At 28.4% G+C, this 15,478-nt stretch overlaps 1 protein-coding gene across 1 annotated transcript; it reads left to right on the forward strand.

Moving 5' to 3' along the window:
* Positions 1-11,232: 11,232 nt before the first annotated feature.
* Positions 11,233-13,428, forward strand: LOC129914948 (uncharacterized). Its single transcript, XM_055994398.1, has 2 exons — positions 11,233-11,379; positions 12,745-13,428. Exons 1-2 carry the CDS (start codon positions 11,233-11,235, stop codon positions 13,426-13,428), a joined length of 831 nt encoding a protein of 276 aa, XP_055850373.1.
* Positions 13,429-15,478: the final 2,050 nt, after the last annotated feature.

The raw sequence follows: 15,478 nt of genomic DNA on the forward strand, positions 1-15,478 counted from the left end.
ACAATTTTACATTATAGTATTACTTTGAAAAGTCTTTAACGTTATGTATGCGCACAAATAGGTAATGTCAAAAACAATTTCTTTCAAAGACACTTTTATAAAGACTTAAGACCATCTTAAATTTCAACTTTAATAACATATTAATATCGAAGTATAAAAAATGACATGAATTTAATTAGTCAAATGCTTTGTTTATTGTTTTTTTTTTTTCTTATAATTTAAATCCTCTTTTGGGTATATTGTTTTTTTAACATCTTTTCTTTTTTCACTTTTCCATCTTTTCCATGGGTCTTATTTTTTCCTTTAGTGTGTATATTAGGGTGGGTCAAAAAAATCCTCCTCCTCTTCACAATTTTCCATTTTTACATCAAGCTTTTACGAATAAAAAATCATTTTTTTATTAATTGACTTTTTAGCAAATTTACATGTTCTTGTATTGAACGCCCTACAAAAAAGGATTAACCTATACACTTTTTTTAATTATCTAACCGTTTAGTAGATATTTGATTTCCAAAAATCGAGAATATCTTTAAAAATTCATTTTTTGTTCTTAATTTTGTAACAAATTGAAAAATTATAACAATCTAACGCGAATGACATATTCTTGTAGGAAACAGATTGTTCCACAAAAAAGGTTTTATTAAATTTTTTCATTAATCTAACTTTTCTAAAGATATTCGAGGTCAAAGTTAAAAAAAATTATATAAACAATTTTTACTTTTAAAATTTTTCCAATTCACTGAAACTGAAAAATTAATTGGCATCCAATTGAATCAGTGTTCATTGGTTTGGATACGAATATCTTCTAAACGGTTTATTTTGTTGGTCGTTTTCTAAACTTTCAAATGTTTGGTTTAGTGAAACATTTAAGCATAGCTTTTAGATAGTTTAAAGTAAAAAATTGAGAATTAAACACATAACTGGCATTGTTAATTATGTTGAAGTTTTTTAGTGTATATTTTAAGGAGCACTTTAAAAAAAAAATTCTTTTCAAAATCGTTTTTTTTTTTTTCTAACATATTTTTTAAATTTATAATTAAAAATAAATAAATTATTGTCGTTTTTTTTTGAAAAACTTATTTATGCATATATGTCGCATATCGTTAAATCGTTAGAAACTAATAAAAATTTCATCAATTATTATTATTGATTACCCTTTTTTATCAAATTTGTAGAGTTTTTTAGAAAAAAAAAAAAATAAATCTTTCCAAAATGTGTTAATGTCAGCGTCAGGAAACATAATTTTTGGTTCAAAAAATTAATTACGACAAGCTACCTAGGAAAATATTCAAAAAACGCTACATGCATAAGAGTCAAAATCATGGAGGTAAAAAATTTGAGTTCCAGGCATTCTTTTATTCAAAATAACATTTTAATAAAGGTAACTTTAAAGTTTTTCTCCGGGAACTCTTGTCATCGGATATATTTATGTATATTGCAATTTTTTTTTGATATTATGATCAAAAATGAAGGCCAACTAGATTATACAGGGTGTCCCACAGTCACCGCCCCAAATGAAAAGCATGGACTCCTGAGGTCATTTTAAGTGGAAAACTTAAGAGGTAATTTTCTCGTTTTCGTCCCGTTTTCGAGTTACCACACGATTTTTATGATTTTTGTTCTCTTTTCCCTTATCTGGCTTTATCTTTGCCAAACTACGTTTTATTCAAAAGATTTTTTTTTACAACCAATCAAGAATTTATTACAGTTTTAGTTTGTCTTAAAACTTTGTTTTTCTGCGGACAACCGTTTCTCCACAATTTTGCATCAAACACAATTTTCTTCGTTTTTTAAGTTGTTTTTTACATTTTCATATCATTTTAGTCAAAAAAACACGTCAATGAGTATTAATTTTGTGTGCTTTTTATTAAAGCCCAGTTTATTTTCATAAAAAAAATAAGTTTTATTTCATAAAAAAGGCTACTAAAAGTAATTAAAAAAAAATAAACAAACTGAGTGAATTAAAAAAAAATAATTTTTAAATAAAAAATTAATTTAAATGAATTTAAACTTTTTCTGAGCTTTACCTATTTGTTCTTTTCTTAACCACAATAGCTCAGAAAAAGTTTTTAATTAATTCAAATTAATTTTTTATTCAAAAATTATTATTTTTTTTTTTTTAATTCACTCAGTTTGTTTATTTTTTTTAATAACTTTCAGTAGCCTTTTTTTATGAAATAAAACTTATTTTTTTTATGAAAATAAACTGGGCTTTAATAAAAAGCACAAAAAATCAATACTCATTAACGTGTTTTTTTTTTACTTAAATGATATGAAAGTGTAAAAAACAACTTGAAAAACGAAGAAAATTGTGTTTGATGCAAAATTGTGGAGAAACGGTTGTCCGCAGGAAAAAAAGTTTTAAGGCAAACTAAAACTGTAATAAATTCTTGATTGGTTGTAAAAAAAATCTTTCGAATAAAACGTTGGCAAAGATAAAGATAGATAAGGGAAAAGAGAACAAAAATCATAAAAATCGTGGTAACTCGAAAACGGGACGAAAACGAGAATATTACCTCTTAAGTTTTTCGACGTGAAATGACCTCAGAAAGCCATGGTTTTCGTTTGGGGCGGTGACTGTGGGACACTCTGTATAATCTCAAAAATATTTTGTTTTACATGTTTATTTTATAAATTGGATTTTGATATTTCCAAATATTTCCCAATGTTTTTGACCTAAATAAAGAAAGTATGATTTTTAGGACTAAGGATTTGACTCTAAAGCGACAGTTCCCCTTAAATTAAATTCATGGATGCGTTATTCTGGATTTTAACAACTATTTATGACAACAAGGTACTGCAAATGCCAAGGATTAATAATCCTTTTTTAAGGAGGAGTAAAGAAGTACTTAACAAATTAAAAGAGCGACCTAAAATACAAAGAAGAGAAGTATTTAAGAATATTTACTTACTTCTTTAAGAATGCTTTAAGTAGAATTGATGACATTGAAATAGTCATTTGGACTGTTGCTATACTTAGTAACATATAATCTAGAAAACTAAAAAGAAAACTGGGCTAGTTATCGAACTTAACTTTGAAGTTGCCAATTATAAATTTGAGGAGCATTTTATAAGGTTATGGAATGATCCCTTTGTTTGATTTATCGTCCTTCTTTGTTGGAAAGTGAAAAGAAATTTAATTTAACTCAAATATCGACTAACAAATAACTTGTATATTATACATTTTAAAAGCACATGAATTTTTACCCGGATTTTTCCCTTATCGCAGAAAAAACTTACCGAGTCCTTTAATGAATTCATGAACAATAGGCCATTTTAAATGCTCCAAATAAACAAGGTGACAGTACCGTTAGTTTGATTTGTATAATTTTTGCTTTCCCTTCTCATATTTCAAAAGCACGTTGCCATAGACTCTTCCTAGTGTTAAAGCATCATTATTCAATCTGATTCATTTTAAACCCACTCTAAGCCAGATAAGTTCATTTTCATGTAATTTTTAAGAGTGTTTTTCAATAAAATCCTTCTAAACCATAATCCAAATACAGGTCGTGTATCTATTGTTATAATAAATTAACTACCTATTGTACCTACATACTTCCGGAATATGAAAAAGGGTTTTGATAAATCCATTTTATTATATCATTCAGCCTACAATGAAATTAACTTATCTTGGGTTTAACTGTTATATTAAAATCCTCTATAAATTATGTGGTATGCCTTAAAAAACACACACACATGCACATAAAATAATATTTTAACACCCTCTTATATGTATCCTTATTTTGATTACATTCATTATTTTTCGTTAACAACTATTTCATAAAATTGTATAATGTAAGTACCAGATAAAGCTATACACATACAATTTTAATATTCTCGGTATGCCCATAAAATATAATCCAAGGCCATATAGAGGTACCTTTTTGCAATGTTTGAGAGTGGTATTGTGTATTAGTTCAATGTTCAATGTGATTTTGGGTTGAAGTTGGTTTTTAGGGGGAGCTTTTATTGAGCTTTAAACAATAACAGTTATTTGACAATATTTTATGATCCCTTATTCATATATTTGCTCATAGTCCCCAAAACTGGGCAAGCCGATACAATTGTTGTAAAATAATAGAAGGATTTATAATTCTAAAAATTGTCAAAAAGGATATAAAGTTTGCAGATTCAAATAAAGCAAAAATGACGGATTTCAAAAACTACAGCAATATCTACTTTTCTGGTTAAATTACTACCAAGTGACTGGACTACCTTTATTATGTAGCTCCCTCAATTTTAACCCCAAAGCCTCTAGGGGCTAACCAAACCGTTGTTATCCATTTATCGTTGGACGAAATCGTTAATTCTTGAATTCACCTTGGAAAGAAAGTGAAAACATTGAGGTAGTAAAAATTTCTCTGAAAGAATGAGAAACAAAAAAACAAAAAAACACCAACACAAAATCAATAAACCCTACCCAGCTTCACCAAAAAATATTTCAAGATTCAGATATACATAAAATGAACTCGTGTAGATGGCCGTAATCATCACAATCTTTTTTTTTGTTTTTTTTTTTTTTTGTCATTCTCATTTTTGTTCGCCACAAGTTGGTTTACTTTTGATTTCTTCATCGAAATGTTTATGATTAGCATAATTATAATGAGTTTTGCCTGCATTAATTGAAGAAAGTATTTAGGGCGACATTTCATTTTGTCTCCAGGGCTTTTATGCTTGATGATATGGATCTTTACTGGCAGAGAGAGAGAGAGATGTTATTATGTAGGAAGTTAGTTGGTGTTGGTTTTAATAAACATTATAATAATTATGGTGACCATCCGGTCGTAATTTTATATAACAGTTTAGTTATAGATGCCTTGTTTAAATGAAAAACCCAGAACAATATTGACACCTGAGGGAACTTGATTATACTTCAAATATTTTTACCAGGAGCAGGCACCAATATTTATAATCTCATTATTTCAAATGTCAAATGTTTATGATAAATTTGTTGAAAACAGAAAGATTGAATTACTATGCTTGGTGAAATTCCTTACTTTTTCTGCTCAGAATTCTAGATAATTTTTTAATCTACTTCTAAAAAGGAGGAAGTTCTCAATTCGTCTGTATTTTTTTCACTGAATTAAAAACAATGTCTTAATTTTCATATTGACATAGTTTTATTGAAATACAGTGTTTTTAAAACTGATTATTATCAATTAGGCTAAAAATCAATTTAAAAAAAAAAATACAATATGTTGGCGACGATTTTTTTTTTTTTAAGTTAGATATTCTGCATTGAATATTTTGCGATGATGGCAATGACGACGATGCATAGCCGAGGTTGGGCCGATATTATGAATTTAGCAGCTGCTAAGGAAGATGTTTAACTGAAATATTTATGACTTGAAAACAGTAAAAAAATGTTCTTTTTAGCTATAGCATAATTCGCGTCAATTAAACAAAAGAGCTGAGCTGCGAACTTTATTTTCTTTAAATTTCTGTTTATCACTAAAGTTAGTATAGCAGCCTGAAAACTAATAGTATACTTTAAAAACACCATTAACAACAAACTGTAGGTACTAAAAATTGTATTCTTAAAAATAAATCTAAGTCAAAGCTGAATGCCAAGCTTTCTTCCAAGGTTCGTTTTTATATTTCTCTCGGTTTTTTTTTTTTTTTTTTTTGGGATCAACAAAACGTACCCATAGAATAGTCTTAATTTTTTATTTCAGCTTTCAATGGTTGCTTCTATTGTTAATTTTACATCAACATAGCAGAAAATAAAGTAATAATTATAGTATAGAGTCTCGTTCTTAGTTCATGGTATTATCTCACCTGAAGAGATTTCCAATAGAAAACATTGTTGAGGGAAATTTTATTTTAAACGGTGCCAAACAACTTGAAACAAACCTTAACAAATTTGGCACCCTTATATAGATTTAAACGACATTTAGCTTGTATGAATTTTTAAACCAAAAAAAAAAAATTACTTGAAGACTAACTTGCAAAGACCCAAAAATTAAAATATAAAAGTATTCCACTCTTTATTACAATTATATGAAATATTTTACCTTCAACAAGTTTCTTAGGACACAATGAATAAAAGAGTACTGCTGCACCTAAACGACTCCATTTTACCACACCACATAATAAACAGGAAACATGCGATTCTTGATAATGTTGCGTCAGATGAGTCAACTTTGCAAAGAAAATTTAAAATGATGCTATGGTATTGCGCCATAACCAAATAACTGACCGAATTCCTGAATGAAATGATGATAAAATGGAAAGTAGTCCTACCGGATCCATACAAAAGGTGTGTCTGTATCTTAACTGTTACTTGGCATGTGTTTTTTTTTTTTTTTTTGGCATTTCGTTGAAAAATTTCGATTTAAATGAAGAAAAAAAAAATTGGCGAAAAGGTGCTAAATTGGTTAATCATTTCCGTAGATAAAAAGTATGCCACTGATTTTTATTATGTAAGTTAAAAACACATGAAAGTCACCTACTTGTGCTTGTTTAGTTACTCCAAGTAGTATTACTGAAACTGACAACAAAAATTAATTAATATATCTATTATGTTTAAATTGTGGATGGTTAAAAATTCATTGAAACTACGTATTCTTATCGTTTTCTGATCAAAAATCGATTAACCACATTGTTGTAGCTAGGATACTGGTCAGGTCACTCAAGGCAAAATAATAATTATGTAGTGGACTTCAATTTTTGAAGACCATGTTTTTAGTGAATTTTGCAGTCAGAAGGCAATATTTTAACTGTGTTTATAATGTATGTAGGGCAAGTTAAGGATTCGTAAAAAAATCGAAATCGATGATGATGAAAGCTATAAAAGTATGTCTCACACTTCTGTCTACATCTCTTGCTGCAGCCCAAACTGCTGAAGCGTTGAAGGTTAAAAATTGGAAGTTAAGAGTTTTTAGTGATTTCCTCAAGCGAAAACTGATTTTTTTAAGACCCAAATTAAAGGTACTTGCCATATGACTAAAACTTAAAAAGTTATTTTTATCAAACACGGCTCTAACGATTCTAATTTAAAAAAAATACGTGTACACATAAAGTGCTACTGTTAAAATAAAAAAACATATTTTTTGAGTCGTTATTAAGGGTACCTGCTATAGAATCGTTTTCTAGATACCAAACTTTATCATAAACGACTTGACCGGTTTAAACGAAATTTTTTATACAGAAGCGTAATAATTTATTTTTTTTTTGTGAAAAATCAATTTTTTGAAAACGGTTTGATAATAAAATGTCGAATAAAAATTTCATACCGATCAATTTTTTTTTAATTAAGAAATATTTTATTAAAAAAAAAAAAAACAATTCTTAGTCAAGAAAAAAACATCAAAAAATTCTCAGTTGTACAAGAAGTAAAATGGCATACTCAGTTTGGAGATTTAAAATCGTTTTAAAGGGACTTTTTGTTATTTTAAAAAACAATTTTTAATCATTTTTTAATTTTAGTTGTATGAATGCTATAAAAGACTAATGTTCTAAATATTTTTTACCATAAAAGCAAGTGCGTGTGATCCAGACGTGTATCTTATAACATTTTAAAACAAAAACAAAAAAAAATCATGTGTGCAATTCACACGTGGTAGAAGTGAAACCTTAAAAAATCATTTTTCTTGCAAAAAAAAAAAAATTGAAAAAATCTACCTATTTTTATTCTTTCACCTTCAAATCCATGTTTTTTATAAGACAACCTATATAAATTTTATATCATCTGAAAGCTTATTGTTAAAGCTCAAAATATATATATCGATCAGGTCTATGAGACATCTACAAAAAGAGCTAGAATTTTTTGAACTCGATGAAATTTCATTCAAAAAGCAAAAAAAATATTTATTTTTATGTTCTCATGCAATTAAATCAATTTTTTTGTTTGACAACCTATACAAAATGTTATACCATGTAAAAGCTTATTGCTTCACCTTGTATAATGATGCATAAATCTTATTTCAAAGATGTCTACAAGAGAAGTTATAATTTTTTAAAGTAAACCATGTCGAATTTCCAGACTGAGATTACGGTACTTCCTACACTGGTAGCTGGACATCGCCAACAGATCTCCACAGGTGTTTTGAGGTATTTAAAATTTTTTTTTCAATTTCAGATTGTGTAGCTTGTAGAGCATGTAACGTTATGTGTGATATATCAAATAAAAGGTTATGTTATCAGCATGCGTATTAAAGTTAAAACAAATTTGTATGTGCACTAGATCAATAGATATAACGTGTGTTGGAAAAAAAACATCTTTTTACCGTTATCTCCGAATTTTGAATATGAAATTAATTGAAATTTTGTACAATCATAATTTATTTAATTACCTATCTACAGTACAAATTTCATTTATCTATCTATTAAAACAAAAAAGTTATAACAAGTTGAAGTCGTGTCGCGTTTTCGTTTCATCTTGTTTCAAATCACTACGATACTAAAGAAGTTTTCACCTCAAAAAAAATGAATTGCTTATGCACTTTATTTTGGAATAAGCCCTCTAAGCTCTGCAGTAATTTCACATCTTATACCTACACCAAAATCAAAGACCCATCTTAGATAGCAATCATTTTATGTTATTACCCAAATGTACGTACGTACATAAGTGCTGTAGGGCCCATCATATGAATATGAAATTTGGCTAAAAACTGGAGAGCAAAAGGTTATTTAAGAAACTATCTAAACTCATGGACAATCTGAAAATAGTCTTGCAAGAAAAACATTTTAATATTTCTAATTAAGAATCATCATAGCAAGATCCAGGGATGGGTTTTTGAGAAAAAAATTCACATTAATTATACACGGGCTCTACAATTTTCAACTTTTATAATTTTCCAGAAAGATTTATATAAATTTTTATAGATTTGGGTTCGGTAAGCTCAAAAATTGGTTTCTTTCTAGCAGCTCTAGTTTTCGAAATATTTAATTTTTCATATTTGGGGAAATATTAATACTATTTTGAGCGTTTATTAAAATGTATATTAAACTCAATGTATTTGGAGTCAGTAAATATAAAAATCACATTCATTTTTTTCTAGGAGCTCTATTTTTTTTTTTTTAAATATTTTAGTTTTCCAACTTTTTGGAGATAATTTCGTACTTATTTTAAAGTTATGCTTATTTTAACTGTTTGTTAACATTTTCCAGAAATTTTCTTATCGAACCTAATGCGTTTGGGTTCACTAAGCCTAAAAATCACACTAGTTGCTTTCTAGGAGCTCTATTTTTTTTAGATATTTCAATTTTTCACATTTTTGGGGTAATTTCATACTATTTTTTTTGTAGATTTTATTAATACAAGCGTTTCTAAAGTAAACGGTCTGGAAATTTTTTTTGGACATTCTTCTTTGTTTTGATCGACAAAGTGTATAAAAGATTTTTTTAATAATTGAAATTCTGAAATCTATTTTTATATAAAATAAAATTCGTCGATTTCAAAAAGTTCTTCTAAAACTCCCTCTATTCCATGTGTCGATAACTTCTTTAAGAAAGCTAACTTTACTATCTAACTTTTGTTAAATAAAATTAATTCCGTCATGTTCCAATCAATCACAAACTTTTGTTGACTCAACAAAAATTCAATTGCCTTCAATCTACTTTAGAAGATAAAAGAACTCCTCCAAAACTCACTCCAATTTCCTCCCAGCAAATACGGAAATTATTTAACATCGATCCTTCAATTCACTATCACCTCATTCGTCTCAATTGAATTTAGCACGTAGGTTAACTTCCTCAAATAAACACAACAAATAGACATCCACCTGCCCGATGGATGATTTGATTGTGCCTGTCTCGTTAGAGTGCGCCGCTCGCAATTAATTGATTTGCCTGATGGGCATCTTCAATCGATGGTGTCTGCGAGTTGATTGTGACAGCATAGCTAGCTTCCAATTTCACCAATCTGCTAATGCACACAATACCTTTCCACCTGATAGATATAACCAATATTCATCAAACATATCTCTCAACAAAACTGAGCCATGTTGATAATGATGATGATGATGAAAACAAAACTTACATAAAAGCCAAAGTTCTCCTTCACACATTTACACCTTTCTTCATCTCTCTTCTTGCTTTCTTCATATTTTTCTTCGCGTAATTCTTCCCCTCTGCTGCCCTCCAGGCAAATAGAATATCGCAGCATCAATAATGAGATGAACTTTCCTATACCTTCCATAACCATCTTTGCAGCATCTTCATCTCTTGAGTTTATCAAAAAATAAAGAAAAAGGGTGGTAAGGGAAGAAGAGAGTAAGTCTTTCAAGATGCGATGTTAAGATACATTTTTAACAAAAAAAAAAAAAAAAAAAACGCTGAACCGTAGAAGATAGTAAAACTTGTCGATAACAACAACAAAACACAAAAAAAAAACCTTTTAAGCCAAGTTAAGCATTTTACATGAGCTCGCACTCTTCTTCTTCTTCTTCCCATATCGATTTGTATAGTAAATTTTTTTTTACGGAAGAAGCTGAATAAGGAAAGAAGAAAGCAATGCCTGTGCCCAAATATCATTTAAAAAAAAAAAAAATGCTTAAAGCACAAATATGTATCTCAGAGCTTGCTCACAGCAGAGGTCTTTTAGTCATAAATCCGGGAGTGGGAGAAAAAAAAGATACACAACACAAAAGGCTTAGCCACCGCATTATATGAGAAATTATGACTAAAACCCATGTAAAGGTGTGTGTGGTAGGTACTAAAAACGCAGGTAGATCTTCGAAGGTATGGCTCTCTTTTTTTTTTTTTTTTTGTTAATCTGGGACTGCAAGGTAAAAGATTTTCGTTTTCATAATTTGTTTTTAATTTTACTTTTTTTTTTTTTTTTGTATATTTTAATTTTTTGTTTTTTTTTGGTTATATTGGTTTGGTAGTATATTTTTATATTATTATTTGTCTCTTGGCTCGAGTCAATTCGTTCGACGGCACTGTGTGATGACTCTCTATAGGTTCGGTTATACCTTTTCCATAATATAACCTACCTACTTGCTATTCATTTGTATAGTATTGTATTGTGTTTTTTTTTTTTGTGTTGTGTGTATCTATGTGTGTTTGCATAATAATTTTTAGCTCGAGATTTTATTTTTTCGAAATTGTTTAAAAACAGCCTGACACTGACGAAAAATTATCAAACCGCAGCTTGTTCCATTCGAATAAACACAACAGTGATTTCGGGTGGTGTTATCAATATATATCCTCTAATTTTATAAATATTTTATTTATTTAATTTTTTAATTTGTTTAAATCGAAAAAACAAAAATTCCTAAATTCAATATGAAATTCTTTATTGTGTCCGTTTGTGTCCTGCTTTTGAGCAATGGAATATACGCTGAAATCGATAATAATTCTGTGGATACACCAAATGCTAGTGGATTTGAAAAGTGCCTGGATGCTGATTCAATTTCCTGTCTACAAATGACGGTACGGATTAAGGATTACTTTACTTTTTAAATTTTTTCAAAAAAAAAAAAAAAAAACTTAATAATAATTGAAAGTGAACAAACAAAAAAGTTTAATTGAGTGAAAGTGAAAATTGATAAATTGAGTGGAATATAATTTCAAAAGCAATTTTGTTTACTGTTCATAGAAAAAGGACAATGTTTTCAAGGGCTTTAACAGTCGTTAAACTTTTAATAGTTTTTTTTTTTTGAAAAATGTTAAATTTGTTACAAGACACTTGACAATTTGAAGTTTTTTTCCAACTTAAGTTACAATACTTTAATAACTTTAACTTTTCTATTTTTTTTTTTTCAACATTTATTTAACTTTTCCAATTTTTCAAAAAAAAAAAATTGTTCTTATTTTTTTGTCAAATTAATAACTCTCTTGACAAAATATTCAATAATTCACTTTGTTTCCTTTTAAAGATACAATTTTATATCTTAGTCAATTTTCTTATAAGCATTTACAATTTTATTTTAATCCCACTTCTGACTCAAATTTCGATTTTTTCTTGTTTTTTGATAAAGTTTATTACGAAAAATTTCCAAAAAATACTTCCCTTCAAAAAAATAATCTTCTTGTGCATTTTTTATTTTTTTGTTTTTGAATATTTTTTCTGACTCAAATTTTATTACAAAAAAAATTAATTTCAAAGTTCCAAATTTCATAACAGAAACGTTTTATCCCATTTACAATCTTTTGATCTAATTTTTCTGCATTTTATTTTAATTTATTCACGAAATACTTCTAATTCACTTGATTTACAAAGAAAATTTTCACGCGATAGTTTTTAGTACACAAATTTGGACAGTTTTAGTACCTACTCAAAAAAATTTGTTCAACTTTAACTCGATTGAAAAAGAAAAATTTCTATTGATAATAGTGTACAAAATTTTGTTCCATTCTAGTACTCAAAGAATTTAGTACAAATCGAGTTCGTTTCACAAAATTAATTTCCATTAAGATTTTTACTACAAAATTTAATACAATTTGAATACTCAAAGAATTTTTTACAAATTGAACTCAATAAATAAAAATTTTCATTAAAAAATAAATATGATACCATTTTAGTACAACTTGAATTCGATATTTTTAGCTCACAATTTTATATCATTTTAGTACTCAAAGAATTTAGAACAGCTCGCTTTCATTTGAAAATAAATACAAAAAAAATCCTCATTAATATTTTTAGTAATTAATTTAGCACTTAAAGAATTTAGTACTTACTCAATCTTCTTTTAAAGTTAATCATTTGCAAAACTTAAATTCACAACTCGAAATACAAAAGATTATCCCACTTCTGACTTTGTAATCTAATCCATCTTTTTTCTTCTCTCATTTTAGCTCTTCCGTCGTGCCAAATCAATCTTTGACAATCCCCAAATTGAAGTTTTCGGCGGAGTATCTCTCATCAAGGACAACCAAGGTCGCCAAGGCAAATCACTCGATGACAACTCCCTAGCTGTCGAAGTCGCCCCCTCAGTTGAAGCACGTACCACCGAAATGTCCACCTATTTCATCAACAGCATGAAAAATTTCTTCGCTGAACGTTCATTGAGCTTCAACTTTGCCAACACCGCCCGCAGCATTGCTCGTGCAATTCCATCTGACATCAAGGATGACATTAAGGAATTGATCTCTGAAGCTCGTACTGGCAAGAAGAAGCGTCTTTTGAAGAAATTCTTGCCAATCATTTTGGGAATTGGTGCTAAAGTCGCTTTGTTGGGAGTTGCTTCAATGTTCGGTGTCTTGTTGATGGCTAAGAAGGCTTTGGTTATTTCTGTTTTGGCCCTTGGTGTGGCTCTATTGGCTGGTATTGGTAGCAAAGTAGGTAGCGCTGCCGGTGCTGCTTCTGGTCTATTGGGCGGACTTGGTGGACTCTTCTCACGCGGAGGCGGTGGTCTATTGGGAAGCTCATCGAACTTGGTGCCAAGCACTTCATCCGGATGGGATTCAAACGGTGCTTATAGCTCACCTGTTGCACAATCTGTCGCATACCAAGGTTATAAACAAGCTAGAAGGCGATAAGAAGTTATCTTGATCTAATCAAGTTGCCATTTATAATAACATCTTTAAAGTCGTTGAATTTTTCCTTAATTTTTGAGGAGAAAATTTAATTTTTTTTTATAATTTAATTTTTTGTTTTCAAATTAATTTATTTAATTTATTTAAAAAAAAAGAAAATATTACTTAATGTAATGTAATTTATTGTTCTAAAATAGCAGTTTTTGAATGTGTAATATTTTATATGCTCATAAACTGCTATTAAACTAGCGAAGAAACAAAGACAAAAAAAAAAAAACTATATCTAAATATTTCAGGTTTATACACTACTGTAAAAAAAAAGTTGCATGCAACTAGTCGATATATCTTTAAACTTTCATATCTTTTCTATCAATCTATCTTTTCTATCTTAACTTTTTTCCATGTATCTTTGACTATTTTCTACATCCATTTCTAGCTTTTGCATGTTTTTTCATCAAATGTATCTTTTTTATAAATCTATCTAAAAAAAATCTTAACTATTTTCAATTTAAACTATGTCAACTTTTTCTATCAAATTTCTATCCAACTGTTTTCATCTAAACTATCTTTTATTTCTAATTTCTATCTTTTCCTAAATCAATCTATAAAATTTTCTATCTATAATCAATTTCTATCTATGCCATGTGAACCTCATTAAAAAAAAAAAAAACCAAAACTTTTTACAAAAAAAAACTCATCTTTTCATTTTTCTTCTTCTAAACTGCAATATCTTTTCTTTTCTCTTTTTTTTCATTCCTGTGTATCTTCAAATCTTCTTCTTCTATTTTCATTTTCATTCAAAACTCCAGCATCGAAAGTGTTGCCTTTTGTAATAAAATCTACATCGAATCTTTAGATAACCGAAAAATAAAAAAATTCTATACAAAAAAATGTCTTTCTTTATTATTTCAATCTTGACAACAAAAAAGTATCTAAGCATAACTTTTTTTTTAATATAATTAGAGCCATCGCACAAAAAAAAAAATGTTATATCAGAAATTTCATCTTATTTTTTTGGTATTTTTTTAATTGCTTTGTGGCATTAATTTTGATCTCAATCAAAAAAAGAGTCATGACTCTTTTACTTTGAAAGTCCAATACACACAAAAACTTGCTTAAAAAAATTGTTTAAACGAAGAATCCCTTATCGTCGGCCTCATAAGGAAATTTTTGACCAATTTTTCACGCTCATATAATCATAAACAGAGGTTTGAATGGAAGTTCAAGCATTGTGAGCATGAAAAAGATTAAAAAAAGATACACAATCTGTTTAATTGTATCTCATAATCTTTTTAGGTAGGTATTCCTTTGGGTTGTTAAATAAGAGTGACAGTGAAATTGTGTTGTTTTTTTTTTTCATTTTTGTGTCATGAGAGACCTTTTACAAAAAGGGTTAAGTTATTATCTAAAACAGAGAGTGTCTTTTATGTAACTCTGGTGGGCAATATAATTGCAAGAATTTTAAGCTAGAGTTACAGTTTGAAAATAAATTTATTTACCTCACATAATTTTGTCTTTTTTTTTTTATTGACACTTTGGAGAGTTATGCCATCAGTTTATTTACTTTTTAGTTTCTACGATTTTTGTTCGTAATCTTGGGGTTTTTTTGTCTTAAATGGATTTGTAGGTAGGTTAAGCTTCTTTTGTTTTTTTTTTTTTTTTTTATTTAATTTGATTCTGCGTGCCAAGAAAGAGAAATTTCTTTAAAAATAATAATAAAAGTCTTTTTTTTTTTTTTGTTTTTATTTGATTGAAATGTGAGTATTGAACAATTGGAATGTAATTTTATTCGTCATTGTTTAGTAAAAAGAGGTCTTGATGGTGTCTGTCTGGAGGAGATAATGGTTGTTTTTTTGGCCTAGAGCTATAAGAGAGTAAAAAATATCATTTTGCTTTCGCTGTCATGGGTGATAAGTGACTTGTGGTTAAATGGCTTAAAAGATAATGGAAAAAGTTTTGTTTATACAAAAAAAAGGGTGATAACGAGTGGGTTTTTTTCTGTTGTTATTGTTGGTTGCAGTGGCTACCTATTATTTGTAATTAGGTGTTAATA

The sequence above is a fragment of the Episyrphus balteatus genome, chromosome 3 (genome assembly GCF_945859705.1).
Source record: "Episyrphus balteatus chromosome 3, idEpiBalt1.1, whole genome shotgun sequence".
In the NCBI taxonomy this organism is placed as follows: Eukaryota; Metazoa; Arthropoda; class Insecta; order Diptera; family Syrphidae; genus Episyrphus; species Episyrphus balteatus.

What these genes read in the sequence shown, in the direction of transcription:
- LOC129914948 (XM_055994398.1), top strand. Translation starts at nt 11,233, where the DNA reads ATGAAATTCTTTATTGTGTCCGTTTGTGTCCTGCTTTTGAGCAATGGA. An exon ending in TTTCCTGTCTACAAATGACG is followed by an intron (nt 11,380 to 12,744) that starts GTACGGATTAAG and finishes CTCTCATTTTAG; the next exon opens with CTCTTCCGTCGTGCCAAATC.